Source organism: Crotalus tigris, unplaced genomic scaffold, assembly GCF_016545835.1.
Source record: "Crotalus tigris isolate CLP2741 ecotype Arizona unplaced genomic scaffold, ASM1654583v1 scf7180000018553.2237530, whole genome shotgun sequence".
Lineage (NCBI taxonomy): Eukaryota > Metazoa > Chordata > Lepidosauria > Squamata > Viperidae > Crotalus > Crotalus tigris.
In genome coordinates this window covers 1,526,092-1,541,105 of record NW_024097074.1, presented here as the reverse complement: position 1 = coordinate 1,541,105, position 15,014 = coordinate 1,526,092, and the positions used below count along the sequence as shown (strand labels likewise).

The 15,014-nt window shown below is 44.6% G+C and overlaps 2 protein-coding genes across 4 annotated transcripts in view; both read left to right on the top strand.

Moving 5' to 3' along the window:
- LAMB4 (laminin subunit beta 4) overlaps positions 1-6,951 on the top strand; it is a 59,740-nt gene extending 52,789 nt beyond the window's left edge. Inside the window, exons 35-36 of one of the 3 annotated variants that reach the window (XM_039354492.1) lie at positions 245-422; positions 6,281-6,951. In XM_039354492.1, coding sequence (XP_039210426.1) covers positions 245-384 — 140 coding nt within the window. In that variant the 3' untranslated portion in view covers positions 385-422; positions 6,281-6,951. Of the gene's footprint in view, positions 1-244; positions 618-1,139; positions 1,170-6,280 lie in introns of those variants that run through there. The other 2 variants (XM_039354493.1, XM_039354491.1) reach the window with 2 other exon arrangements.
- A 3,967-nt stretch (positions 6,952-10,918) lies between these two features.
- The window catches only part of LAMB1 (laminin subunit beta 1), a 78,541-nt gene continuing 74,445 nt past the window's right edge, over positions 10,919-15,014 (top strand). Inside the window, exon 1 of the mRNA XM_039354490.1 lies at positions 10,919-11,207. Within this exon, the coding sequence (XP_039210424.1) occupies positions 11,171-11,207 (37 nt within the window). The 5' untranslated portion in view covers positions 10,919-11,170. The remainder of the gene's footprint in view (positions 11,208-15,014) is intronic.

Below are 15,014 nucleotides of genomic sequence, written 5' to 3'. Positions count from 1 at the left end.
CACACACACACTTCTGACAATGGTCTGACAATGTAAATGTAAATTCCTGGACGGGGCGTAGATCCCTTTCAATTCCAAAAATCTAAAATTCTACACCCTTAAGGAAGCTAAGCAGACAATAGATCTTGGCCTCAAGACACGTAATTGGGAAGTTACTGAGTTTTATACCATCGGTTGGTTCGGGTACGCGTATATGCCTAACAAGGCCTACATTTCAACGCACGCATTGCTTTTGTCTTTTCAGCTCTAGAAAAGAAGATACAAGATCTGAACCAGATCAAACAGCAAAAAGCTGATCAGCTGAAGCAACTGGAGGATCATGTCCTAGCTATTAAAAATGAGATCGCTGAGGAATCAAACAGATATGCTGTTTGTAAAAGCTAGACGCAAAGAAGGCGAAATCACGTGGGAATCACTAAATGGTAAATGGTTTGTAGTAATGACGAGCATTGGATAAGCTACATAGCATTGGATAAGCTACTAGATGACCTCCAAGGTCCCTTCCAACTTTACTACTATTACTATTACTAGTTATTATAATACAAAGGTGATGCAGTATACAGTGTATTATTAATAAAGGGTGTTCTGGAGCAAATCTTATTCCCGTTTATTCCAAAGCGTTCAGTGCCTCATTCTAAGAGTATCCAGGTAGTCTTCATCATCATCATAAAGTTGGAAGGGACCTTGGAGGTCATCTAGTCCAACTCCCTGCCCAGGCAGGAAACCCTATACCACTTTGGACAAATGGCTGTCCAGTCTCTTCTTAAAAACTTCCAGTCTTGGAGCATTCACCGCTTCTGGAGGCAGGTTGTTCCACTGGCTAATTGTTCTAACTGTCTGGAAGTTTCTCCTTAGTTCTAGGCTGCTTCTCTCCTTGATTAGTTTCCACCCGTTGCTTCTTGTCCTGCCTTCAGGCGCTTTGGAGAATAGCTTGACTCCCTCTTCTTTATGGCAGCCCCTGAGATATTGGAATACTGCTATCCTGTCCCCCCTTGTCCGTCTCTTCGTTAAACTAGTCATACCCAATTCTAGCAACCGTTCCTTATATGTTTTAGCCTCCAGTCCCCTAATCATCTTTGTTGCTCTTCTCTGTTGCTTGAAAGGTACTTCTTTGCTGTTTTGAATTAACTGTGTTCCAGTATCTCAGGGGCTGCCCCAAAGAAGAGGGAGTCAAGCTGTTCTCCAAAGCGCCTGAAGGCAGAACAAGAAACAACGGATGGAAACTAATCAAGGAGAGAAGCAACATGGAACTAAGGAGAAACTTCCTGACAATTAGAACAATTAACCAGTGGAACAACCTGCCTCCAGAAGCTGTGAAAGCTCCAACACTGGGAGTTTTTAAGAAGAGACTGGACAGCCATTTGTCCGAAGTGGTATAGGGTTTCCTGCCTGGGCAGGGGGTTGGACTAGATGACCTCCAAGGTCCCTTCCAACTCTGTTATTCTATATTCTATATTCAATTTGCGCTTTGCACGTAAGAATGTACATGGCGGCTATAGCAGTACATAAACCACTAGGTGGCAGCAGTAACTTTACAAATGGTTCCTTCATATTTATGCGTTCCAAATTAAAACAACAACAACAACAAATTACATAAAATATTTTACAACACGGGCAATAGTTACTCTTGGTACGAATTGAGGAAATCAGTGGGTGGAAAGCAAGGAGGTGGCTACCTGGCAGCTATTAAAATTATATGTGCCATTATTCCACCATGTTACAGAAAGAAGGCTGAGCACAATTTGTAAATAATTACAGAAAGTGAGTTTCTATTTGATAGGCAAACATTGTGGGTCTAAATCAATGATGGGAAGAGACTTTTTCTCACTGATTCGCAGCAGCTCAAGTAGTTAGATAGTTTATTTTTTTTATTTGCAACACTTCAAAGACCAGCTCAAACGTGGAAAAACAAACAAACCTTAATCAGTTACTGTAAGGTAGGAAGCTAATCTATTTAGTCCAGATAGCTCACCATAGACCATTCTAATCAACAGTCATCTTCCAGTAAAAAACAAATGCTATCTGATTTTTTTTTAAAAAAACAAACAAACTACCAGAGACTAAGAATTATTCCCCAATAATAGAATTTTCACTCCCCAGTTCCTGAAAAACAGTTGGCAGAACGCATCATCTTCAAAACTTCTCTTTTTCAATGTAGAGAAAAAAAGGACTCTTAGCTACTATAAATTCAATAGTAACAAAATAGTAGCACTTAGATATATATACCGCTTCACGGTGCTTTGCACCCTCTCTCTAAGCGGTTCACACAATCAGCATTTTGCCCCCCAACAATCTGGGTCCTCATTTTACCGACCTCGGAAGGACGGAAGGCTGAGTCAACCTTGAACCGGTCAGGATCGAACTCCTGGCAGTGGGCAAAAATGTCCTGCAATGCTGCATTCTAACCACTGCACCACCAGGCTCGTCTTGTTCCTCCCTAACATCCCACATAAAAGGAAATAAGTCCCTTGTACGCACCTCCAATTCATATTAGTAGAATAGCGTGAGTTTTTCTGGACAAGTACCAAGAAAATCCATACAGTGCCCATGAGGGGAGCTGCGTGGATGTCAAGCCACCATTCCCCTTGGAAGATCTGAAGCCCACAAGTTAGGAATTAGAAGGCAACGGTGTGGCAGAAGTTTCTGCAAATGGAGAATTGGAGCCTTATAAACTCCACGATACACTGCAGTTTTATTGTTGTTATGCAGTCGCTAAGTCGTGTCTGGCTCTTCATGACTCCGTGGACCGTAGCACACCAGCCCCCCCCCCAGTCCTCAACCATCTCACAGAGTTTGCCCAAACTCACGTTCCTTGCGTGGGTGACCCCATCTAACCATCTCATCCTCTGCCCTCCCCTTCTCCTTTTGCTTTCGATCTTTCCCAACCTCTTTTCTCTTTGGTGGCCAAAATATTTGGAGCTTTGAGCTTCAGGATCTGTCCTGCCCAAGTAATGTGGAATAATGAAAAAAATCACTAAAATAATGATGTGTCTGCATAATTACTGGAATAATGCTGTGTTAGCAATATGTGACTAACCTAATGCGCATTGCACTTGGATACAATGTATGTAGCAAACTCTCCATTGTATACCCCTGAGAAACTAACCTAATGTATCACAATGTGTGTATTCCTTTGTTCCTGAGAAAGAGAAAGTATAAAACTGAAGTCTGAACCGGCCCGGGGTTCAGAATTGCTTGTTGCTATAGCTTCTGAACCTGCGCAATAAATCTCTCTGCTAAACCCTCTGGAATTCATAGGAGTCCTTTCCACAAGACGAGGACAGTGAGGATCAATTTCCTTTAGGATGGATTTGAGCTCCTTGCCACCCAAAGGATTCTCCCACATCACAACTGCAGTTTAGCCACAAATAAATCAACTTCATTCCCAGACACAACAAACACTTGGACTTACCAAAGCCTGGAGCAATTTCCAAATTGGTACTGATATTTCCTGCAAATAGCCATTTGTACATGAAAAAAGAAAAGATCAATAAAGTTTGATTGTCATATGATTTAAATAGGCCATTGTTATGGATCTAGTGCAGGGGTGGAGAACCTTGGTTCTTTTATGACTTGTGGACTTCAACTCCCAGAATTCCTGAGCCAGCATGAGGGAAACCTTGGCTCTTTTATGACTCGTGGACTTCAACTCCCAGAATTCCTGAGCCAGCCATGCTGAGGGGAAAGGGAGAGGTTTCCAATCAGCCATGCTGGCTCAGGAATTCTGGGAGTTGGTCCACGAGTCATAAAGCGGCCTAGGCCTAGGCCAGAGGTAGGCAACCTTGGCTCTTTTATGACTCGTGGACTTCAACTCCCAGAATTCCTGAGCCAGCCAGGCTGAGGGGAAAGGGAGAGGTTTCCAAGCTGAGCCATGCTGGCTGAGGAATTCTGGGAGTTGAAGTCCACAAGTTATAAAAAAACCAAGGTTGAGGACCCCTGATATAGGGCAGGGGTGAGGAATCTTGGCTCTTTTATGACTCGTGGACTTCAACTCCCAGAATTCCTGAGCCAGCCACGCTGAGGGGAAAGGGAGAGGTTTCCAAGCTGAGCCAGGCTGGCTCAGGAATTCTGGGAGTTGAAGTCCACGAGTAATAAAAGAGCCAAGGTTGCCTACCCCTGGTTAAGATACTAGGCTAGGAACCAGGAGACTGTAAGTTCTAGTGTGGCCTTAGACATGAAAGCTTACTGGGTGCTTTGGATCAGTCTGTCTCAGCCTACCCCACCTCACAGGATTGTTGTTGCGGGGAAAACAGGGTTAGGAAGGTATGTTAGGTATGTTCCCTGCCTTGAGTTATTTATAAAAAAAATAATAATAAAAAGGCGGGATAAAAATAATCCAAATCAAATTAAATAGGAATCATTTAAATGTTCACAGACGACAATGAAGCAGTTAGCCCGGCCAGGAATCTGAAACATCACATTCTAGAATTTTAGTAAAATTACACAAGTCTTATTTGTTGATACCTCAACTCAACAATAATTTATCACACTAAGACGTTGGAAGTTCAGATGGGAAATATGTCTCCTGCCTCGACTCTTGTTCTGACTTGGCTGATTAACACAAAATCAGGGTTGTAGCTTCAGACTATCGTCAGTAATGACTTTCCCATTTGCAGTAATCCTTTTTAAGGAACAGATTTTATTCTTAGATTATCCCCATCACCAAAAGTTGGGGGGAGAGGCAAATGTTGTAAGGGTTTCCTTCCTTCTACATGATGTAGCACTGGAAAACTTGTCTGGAGTATTTCTAAATAGCCAGCCAGCCAAGATTTTTTTTATCTGATAAAGACAAAACATTCTCAGCCTGGAGATTTATCTTGTTTAGGACATTTATCATTGTTTAACTGAGGATTTATAGCAGGATTGCATAAATACATAAGTCAAAATAGATTAAAAGAATGTTAGGGTCCCTATAGTAAAAACAATGTATGATACATACAATCCCGTCTACACCAGCGCTCTTTAATCAGAAGTGTATTTCAATCAAAACACAGCTGGAAGGGATCTTGGAGGTCTTCTAGTCCAGCCCCCAGCCCAAGCAGGAGACTCTATATAATTTCTGATAAATGGTTGTCCAGTCTCTTCTTAACTATCTAATTATCTAACAAAATGAAATTCAATGGTGAAAAAAATAAGGTTCTACATTTAGGCAAGAAAAACCAAATGCACAGATATAGTATAGGTGGTACCTCAACTCAATAGTAGTAACTGTGAGAGGGATCTCGGAGTCCTAGTGGACGATCCTTTAAATAGGAGCCAGCCATGTGCTGCAGCTGCCAAAAAAGCCAACACAGTGCTAGGTTGCAATTAACAGAGGGATAGAATCAAGACCACGTGAAGTGTTAATACCACTTTACAATACCTTGGTAAGGCCACACTTGGAATACGGCATCCAGTTTTGGTCACCATGATGTAAAAAAGATGCTGAGACTCTAAAAAGAGTACAGAGAAGAGCAACAAAGATGATCAGGGGACTAAAACATATGAAGACTGGTTGCTGGAATTGGGTATGTCTAGTTTAACGAGAAGGATGAGGGGGGACATGATAGCTGTGTTCCAATATCTCAGGGGCTGCCCCAAAGAAGAGGGAGTCAAGCTATTCTCCAAAGCGCCGGAAGACAGGATGGAAACTAATCAAGGAGAGAAGCAACCTAGAACTAAGGAGAAATTTCCTGACAGTTAGAGCAATTAACCAGTGGAACAACCTGCCTCCAGAAGCAGTTAATGCTCCAACACTGGAAGTTTTTAAGAAGAGACTGGACAGCCATTTGTCTGAAATGGTATAGGGTTTCCTCCCTGAGCAGGGGGTTGGACTAGATGACCTCCAAGGCCCCTTCCAACTTTATTATTATATTCCCAGGAAGCTGTATGCATGCGTATTATGCAGTATGTAGTAGAATCTATAAAACTGCATTTTAATTTGCTTAACTTTGAATAGGTATGAATGACCACTTAGGAAACTTCTGTTTCATTTCTATTTCACGATTTTAAAGAAAGATGGCGCGATCCTACAGTTTTAAATTGCAATCCTCTGAACATAGTGGTGGGTTCCCCCCCCATGTTTAGTTTCATTGTAATCATTGTGATAGTACATGTTTTCTTAATTGTACATCCCCCCGTATTATTTGCAATGGCTTATTATACTTGACTAATAATATATATATATTTTTGGTCACCATAATTTTTTTATGCAAGTAAAATATTTTTTTCCCCCTAACAATGGATATTCTGGTCTAAGAAGTGATACACCATTATTTAATTTCGTTTTTCTTTTGATAAGAGAAAAGAAGGTGAGGAAACACAGGGAGTGTTGTTTGGAAAATTTCATGCCACAAAAGGTTAACTGGAAAATTCCACGCTGGAGAAGAGGAATTGTATATTTCACTTGGAAGCAGCTGCACAGAGATAGTGCACTAATGTTGTTTTGAACAACATTAAATTGAAAATTTCCAGGTGCTTAAGGGGATAACATGGAGCCGTGTCTGCCAAGTTTGACAATTTCATGATGTATGGATTCAACTCCCAGCTGGCTGGAAAATTCTGGGAGTCAAAGTTCACCGCATCTTGTTAAAGTTAAGTTGCCAAGATCGTGAGGTAGTAGAGGATGCCTTTATGAAAATCTTGAAGCCTTTTATAAAAGTGAGCATAAAGCAATACAGAATGGAACAGAACAGAGTAATAGAGTTGGAAGGGACCTTAAGAGATCTTCTAGTAGTTCAATCTCCTGCTGAAGCCGTTTCAGATAATGGTACAGCGTTTCCTGCAATGGTATTAATCTGTTCTTTGCCTTCTATGAGAATGAAATAATCTGATTTTCTATCTGCAAAACAAGGAGCAAAAATGGAAGAGCAAGGAAATTCCCACAGAGGAAGAGTTAATACATAAAATATTAGCACGTGCGGAAATGGACAGGCTCACAATGATATTAAAAGACAAATGTGGATCAGTTTATTATGAAACCTGGGATAAATTTTACCGCTGGAGGAATTTGAAGAGGACGGTCGGGATTAAAGATGAATATTAAGATAGAAAGACATGTTATTTTAGAACAAGTATTGTACATAAAACTTAGATGTATATGTAGAGAGGAAGAATTGATTGTAAAAAGTGGAATAATCTGATAAGAATGTATGTACTGGAATGTCACGTCAAATCCAATGTTTGTTTGTTTTTAACTGTATTATAAATAAAATTTGTTTTGTTTTTTTTTAAATAATCCCCAGCAGGAGGCAAACGCTTCTTTTATCGGGTGCATTTTGGTCTACTCCACCAACATTTATTTACCAGTGTGTGTGCCGTTTCTCCCTTGCAAATATTTTAACCTCGGCTGCCTAATGATTAAGCTGCTGGGCCTGTTTTAGGAGCCCAGGGAGATTAATCATTAGGTCAGAAAAGCTAGGAAGTTGAGAAGCAGCCAGCGGACAGACCCTTCTCCTGCCTTACCTCCCCCCCCCCACAGGCCGACATTCCCCAACTGATTGATGGAGAAACCGGACACTATTTCACCCGGCTGTAATAAATTGACTTTCCTCCACCTCATGTTTCTCCCTTCCCTCAAAGTCCAGGGAAAGGGTTCAAGGCAATGGGAAACCCCCTAATGTTCTCTTCTTCTCCATCCAAGGAGCCTAAACACGCCCTCCTTCCATAGCCCACCACCACCAATACAGAATACCAGACTTGGAATAGGATCTTGGAAGGCCACCTACTTCTATCCTGGGGACTCTATCCAAGACATGTGGTTGGCCCATCTTTTCTTGAAAACCTCCAGGGATGGAGCATCCACAACTTCTGGAGGCAGGCTGTTCCCCTGATTCATTTCTAGGTTGGATCTTGAGACGTTTCCATCCATCAACTTCTTGTCCGGCCTTCAGGTGCGTCGGAGAATAGGTCCGTCCCCTCTTCTCTGTGTTGTTGTTAATTGCGAAGTCGTGTCCAACCCATCGCGACCCCATGGACAACGTTCCTCCAGGTCTTCCTGTCCTCTACCATCTTCTGGAGTCCATTTAAGTTCACACCTACTGCTTCAGTGACTCCATCCAGCCATCTCATTCTCTGTCGTCCCCTTCTTCTCTTGCTCTCCGTCTTTCCCAGCATGAGGCTCTTCTCCAGTGAGTCCTTCCTTCTCATTAGGTGGCCAAAGTACTTGAGTTTCAACTTCAGGATCTGGCCTTCTAAAGAGCAGTCGGGGTTGATCTCCTCTAGGATTGACCGGTTGGATCGCCTTGCAATCCAGGGGACTCGCGGGAGTCTTCTCCAGCACCATAGTTCAGAGGCCTCCATTCTTTGGTGCTCAGCCTTTCTTATGGTCCAACTCTCACAGCCATACATTGCAACTGGGAAAACCATGGCCTGGACTATACGCACTTTTGTTGGCAGGGTGATGTCTCTGCTTTTTAGCATGCTGTCTAGATTTTCCATAGCTTTCCTCCCCAGGAGCAAGCGTCTTTTAATTTCTTGGCTGCAGTTCCCATTTGAGGTGATCTTGGAGCCCAGAAAAATAAAATCTGTCACTACCTCCATTTCTTCCCCATCTATTTGCCAGGAATTGAGAAGGCCGGATGCCATGATTTTGGTTTTCTTAATGTTGAGTTTCAAGCCAACTTTTGCACTCTCCTTCTTCACCCGCATCAAGAGGCTCTTTAGTTCCTCTTCACTTTCTGCCATTAGAGTGGTATCATCTCTGTGACAGCCCCTCAAATGGCAGTCTAGTCTCTTTTTAAAAACATCCAGTGTTGGAGCATTCACCGCTTCTGGTGGCAAGTTGTTCCACTGGTTAATTGTTCTGTCAGGAAATTTCTCCTTAGTTCTAAGTTGCTTCTCTCTTTTGTTCAGTTTCCATGATGCGGCTTTAGCCAAAGAAAAACCAAACTGTCCTGTTTTTACGCCGGCCTTTACTGGACCCTTTCAAGATATTTCAGTCTTAGGAAGGGCAATATTCATTTCTAGGAAATCCTCATGAATGCTACTGTGTTTGTTGGCATTTGCTCTATTTTGCTGTCCGTGAGTGGTTTGAGAGTCTTCAGACTTTTTTCTCCCATGACTCACCTCTCACAAATGTTGGGGCCAGAACAATGGAGGATCACCCTTCCCCCAATGAACAAGGAACAACTCTTGAAGTCTGTCTAGCTAGCTAGCGGAGGAAGTTCGGAGGAGTCATCTTACAATAGTGTTTTGGCAGCTTTGAGCTCTTACTGAAGGGCTGTCTTACCGTATCTCCTTGCAGAGGAGATGCTAAAGATAAGGGGGTCCTTGTGTCATTCCAGGGGTATTCGCAAGGGAAAGTTGAAATAAAGGGGAATATTAGTAGCTCAGGGTTGAAACTGGGGTCCTTGGTGCTCTCTGAGCTTGGCGGTTTCCTTGCAGACGTTTCATTACCAAACTAGGTAACGTCATCAGTGCTAGAAGGGAGTAGGGTTTGTGGAGAGGAGGAGAAGGAGGAGGAGGAGGAGGAGGAGGAGGACGACTGTGGGGTCCTTGGTGCTCTCTTATCTTGCTTGTTTTCTTGCAGACATTTCATTACCCAACTAAGTAACATCATCAGTGCTAGAAGGGAGTAGGGTTTGTGGAATGATGGAGGAGGAGGAGGAGGACGACGACGACGACAAGGACTGTGGGGTCCAGATGACCATTAGAGGGCAGCAAAGAAGATACCCACCCCTGATGACTCTTTGCTGCCACCTAATGGTCCTGCAGAATGTTGCAGTCCAGATTTACCCCAAAAGAACGTCTTGTTTCTTTTTCTCACCTGCATGCCCACAGATAGAACACACGTGTGCACTTCGTGCAAATGTGTAACATAAAGTACACACACACACACACACACACACACACCCCGGGGAAGAATTCTTTCCCTCTCCAGAGCCTCCAATCCCCTCCTACTCCGTTCCAGCACCCCCACAGGTTGGCTTTACCCTGTGTGACCTTATTGCTCGAGGTTTTAAGCCTTCAAAGTCTCCTCTTAACTGCTCTGTGCCAGCCCCACCTGGAAGCTGGTCCCCAGCCTGAACCCCAGAATAGAACATGGAACCCTAGAGGTGATGGGGACCTTAAAGGTCTTCTAGTCCAACCCCCTGGATCTCAGGGGCTGCCATAAAGAAGGGGGAATCAAGCTATTTTCCAAAGCACCTGAAGGCAGGACAAGAAGTAACGGGTGGAAACTAATCAAGGAGAGAAGCAACCTAGAACTAAGGAGAAACTTCCTGTCCAGTTAGAACAATTAACCAGTGGAACAATCTGCCTCCAGAAACTATGAATGCTCCAACACTGGAAGTTTTTAAGAAAAGACTGGACAGCCATTTGTCCGAAATGGTATAGGGTTTCCTGCCTGAGCAGGGGGTTGGACTAGATGACCTCCAAGGTCCCTTCCAACTTTACTATTATTATTATTATTATGGATCATCGCACAGTCAGCCAGATGTTCAGACTGGATTTGGCATTTTGTCTACCTATCGAGTCCTCACCCAGGACCTGGGATAGGCAGATGTGGATGTTTGATGATACTACAGGTATCGTCGCAGGATGGAAGCAGTTCCTAGTAAGGCCGCCTTTTGCAATTGACTAATGGCAATTTATTATTATTATTATTATTATTGTTGTTGTTGTTATTATTATTATTATAGCATCCCTGGACAAATGGCTCTGCAATCTTTTCTGGAGACCCTCCAGCGATGGATGCTGTCCTTGGGGGGGGGCAACGGGAAGGGAGGAGACAAAGGACCGGAGTCCCCCCCCCATTCTTCAGGGCGCGTCTCCCACTCTCCCCCCCCCCGCTCCGCATGGCAGGGGCCTGGCTCCACTTCCCCCTGCCCAGCCTTAGCGCTTGCGTGGTAGAGCCTCTCCCCCCCACCCACTCACCCACCCAGCCTCTCCACCCCCTCCCCCCCCCGGCCGCGAGGGGAGGGCTCCTTTCCCTCCGTCTCCAGCGGCGGCCGCGAGAAGAGGAGCGGAGTCGGCGCTAGCGGGTCGCTCGAAAGGAGCTGCGCGTTCCTCCGGGTGGTTGTAAGAAGGAAAGGCACGCAGCGACCCCGTCTCCTCCTCCTCCTCCTCCTCCTCTCTGCCTAAAAGCAGGAAAGCGAAGCTTCAGGGGCGCCCTTTTGTGGTTTTTTTTTTCTTTTCTTTCCCCTCCCTCTTTCCTTCCCTCCCTCCGTCCCTGTCCCGGCGAAGCCACGAGATGGGAGTTTTCCAGGTGTCTTTTGGCTGTTTCCTAGGTAATTAAGCACCTTTGAAAAAAGTGATTTCCTGCTTTATTGTTTTTGGGGTTTTTTTTTTTTTTTTTAGGGGGACCGGTGGCGGGCGATTCCCGGTTTAAAAAGAGAGAAAAAATGTCCCGGCTTGAAAAGAATTTGGGAATCATGGAATTTCTCTCTCTCTCTCTCTCTCTCTCTTCCCTTCTCTTTCTCTCTTTCTTTTTCTCCCTCTTTCTCTTTCTCTTCCCTTCTCTCTCTCTCTCTCTCTCTCTCTCTCCCTCTTTCTTTCTCTCTTTTTCTCCCTCCCTCTTTCTCTTTCTTTCTTTCTCTCTTTCTCCCTTTCTCTTTTCTGCTTCCTTTTCTCTCTTTCTTTCTCTCTCTTTCTCTCCCTTTTTCTCTTTCTCTTCCCTTCTCTCTCTCTCTCCATCTCTCTCTTTTTTCTCCCTCCCTCCCTCTTTCTCTCTTTCTCTTTTCTTCCTCCCTCTTTCACTCTTTCTCTTCCCTTCTCTCTCTCTCCCTCTTTTTCTTTCTTCTCCCTTTCTTTTTTCTCCGTCCTCCCTTTCTCTCTCTTTCTTTCTCTCTTTCTCCCTCTTTCTCTTTTCTCCCTCCCTCTTTCTCTCTTTCTCCCTCTCTTTCTCTCTCTCCCTCTTTCACTCTTTCTCTTCCCTTCTCTCTCTCTCTCCTTTTTTCTCTCTCTTTCTCCCTCCCTTTTTCTCTCTTTCTTTCACTCTCTTTCTCTCTCTCTCCCCTCTCTTTCTCTTTCTTTCTCTCTCTCTCCTCCCTCCTCTCTCTCCCCCTTTCTTTCTCTCTCTTTTTTCCTCCCTCCCTCCCCCCTCTTTCTTTCTCTTTCTCTCTCCCTCTCTCTCTCTCTCTTTCGCTGGCTCAAAACTTTGGGGGAGTTTGGGGAAAGGACGGGTTTTAACAGGGGCGGGTGGACAGGAGGGGGCTGCAAAGCGAGAGCAGGAATTTGGGGGGGGAGGGGGGTCCATGGGACTTGAGCCCGCGATGCTGAACTGGATCCGTGCAGATGTTGTCTCTGCCCTTGTATGGAGATTCGCAAGCTCTTTGGGGCGCAGACCCCCCCCCCCGGTCCCTTCGTCCATTCCCAACCTCGGATGGGGCCCTTTCTGGAAATCGCAAAATGCCTTTGGGATCGAAGAGGAGCGTTAGATCCATTCCTAGCTCGTTAAATCCGACCGTTCCATTCAGTGCAAAGTTTGGGATTTGGGTGGCTATTGCGCAATCGGGTTGTTCCCGCGTCGAAACGAAGCCACAATTTCTAGGTGGGAGAAGGAAAAAAAAAAATAATAAAATCTATCGGGCCTAATATAAAGTCGCTTCCGAAGGGTCGGTTGCGAAACTGCAAACGTTTCGCAACGCCGTCGCTCCGAATGACCCCGGGCAACGTAGCAAGAGGCCGTCGGAGGCAGAAAAGGATCCGATGGGATCTGGCACACCCGATCTCCACATTCAAACGGCTTCAGTTTTTTGGGGTTTTTTTGGGTGGGCGATTCTCAGATCTGGGCCTGCGAACATCTGAACGACCGCTAGATGGCAGCAAGTAGTTACATGGCGCCCCCCTAGTGGCCGTTCGGAGTTTTGCAGTTTAGGTCTGATAGCTTTTACGTTCGTGCGCTTTTTGTGCCCCGCTCGGCCGGGTTTGCAAGCGATTTTTAAAATAGTAGTAATCCAGTCTCCAGATTTGAGGTTGCAGATCTGTCAAAAGGCGTGTCACGGTCGTTTTGTGCGCCAGGGAACTTAACTTCGGAGTTGACTTGCAGGATCGGATTGCAAAAGATTTGAAAACTGAGGTTGTAAATCTTATGCACTTTCACCACGTTTTTATGCATGCTGAGTTTCATTTCATTTTAAATTGGTATTTTATCTCATTCCGTTTTAAATGGCTTTTTTACCAAATGTTAGTAATAATTTGTTTCTGGAACTTGGCACTTTTGAGATGGCCCAAGGGCTAATCAACCAATTATTGTCCGAAATAATATAGGGTTTCCTGCCTGAGCAGGGGGTTGGACTAGATGATCTCCAAGGTCCCCTCCAACTTTATTATTATTATTATTATTATTATTATTATTATTATTATTATTATTATTATTATTATGGATCATCACACAGTCAGCCAGATGTTCAGACTGGATTTGGCATTTTGTCTACCTATCGAGTCCTTACCCAGGATCTGGGATAGGCAGATGTGGATGTTTGATGGTATTACAGATATCGTCGCAGGATGGAAGCAGTTCCTAGTAAGGCCGCCTTTTGCAATTGACTAATAGCGAATTTGTCAATGCCAATGGTGTTCAAGTGGTGCTCCAGTTGTTGTTGTTGTTGTTATTATTATTATTATTATTGTTTTGTCCTGTGGGGTGAAGAAATAGTATTTTAGTGTTTGAAAAGTGATGCTTACGGGCGTTTTCCATCAGAATTTAGTCGCTTCTGAATGTTGAGCTGCGGGTGTCAAAACAGATCCGAACCGTTAAAAAAAAAAATCACATAAACACATACACCAATCAGGTTGAGTTTATCGTGGATTTATAGATCTGGGTAGGAAAGACACCGGTTCCGTTGGCTTCTATAGGACTACACTACACACACACACACACACACACACACAACACCAATCAGGTTGGGTTTATCGTGGATTTATAGATCTGGGTGGGGAAGACACACCGGTTCCGTTGGCTTCTATAGGAGTTTGGCCCGAATCGGCGCTACCAGAAGTCCTTTGCGCTTCACCCAGGCGGGGGAGGAGAAAGCAAACCGATTCCAATCCGATTTGGGGAGGCGCTTCGCTTTCACACACACACACACACACACACACCCCTCCGGTGACTTCAAAAAGAACCCGGTCCGCTTTTACGAAGCTGATTTTTCACTTCGCTTTCCAGCCTCCGGGAAAAGTCCTTGTTCTTTTGCCTTGCGCGGCTTCTTCCCACGCGGGGCAGGCAAGAGGCGCGGGGGCTGCGCGGAATCCAGACGCAAGGAGGAGCCTGGCTCCGAGCTGGACAAAAGGCGCGCAATTTCCAGGAGTTGGGAAGCCGGCTGGACTGGTGCCTCTGTCAACTGCCTGAGCTGGGCTGGGTCGCCTTCCTTTCAAGGGGAGGGAGGGGGGGTTCTTGGTGGAGGTCTCCAGCTGGAGGTCATGGCTGAGTAGGTGAACCCTGAAATTGTTGGGGGGGGAGGACTGCCTCTTAGCAAGGTGTCTTTCTCTCCCACCCCGTTTTCCTTTTCTTTTTCATTTCTTTTCTTTTTCATTTCTTTTCTTTTAGTATTATTGTATTTATTATTTCTTCTATTTGCATCCTGCTTTTATTATTTTGACAAATCACTCAAAGTGACCAACTTGAAGAGGGAATAGAACATGGAACTCTAGAGGTGATGGGGACCTTAAAGGTCTTCTAGTCCAACCCCCTGGATCTCAGGGGCTGCCATAAAGAAGAGGGAATTAAGCTATTTTCCAAAGCACCTGAAGGCAGGACAAGAAGCAACAGATGGAAAATAACCAAGGAGAGAAGCAACCTAGAACTAAGGAGAAACTTCCTGACAGTGAGAACAATTAATCAGTGGAACCACCGGCCTCCAGAAGCGGTGAATGCTCCAACACTGGAAGTTTTTAAGAAGAGACTGGACAGCCATTTGTCCGAAATGGTGTAGGGTTTCCTGCCTGAGCAGGGGGTTGGACTAAATGACCTCCAAGGTCCCTTCCAACTTTATTACTATTATTATTATGCAACACACCTTCCTCCTATTTTCCCCACAATAATAACACTGCGAGGTGGCTTGAGCTTAGAGAGAGTGACTGACACAGTCAGCCTC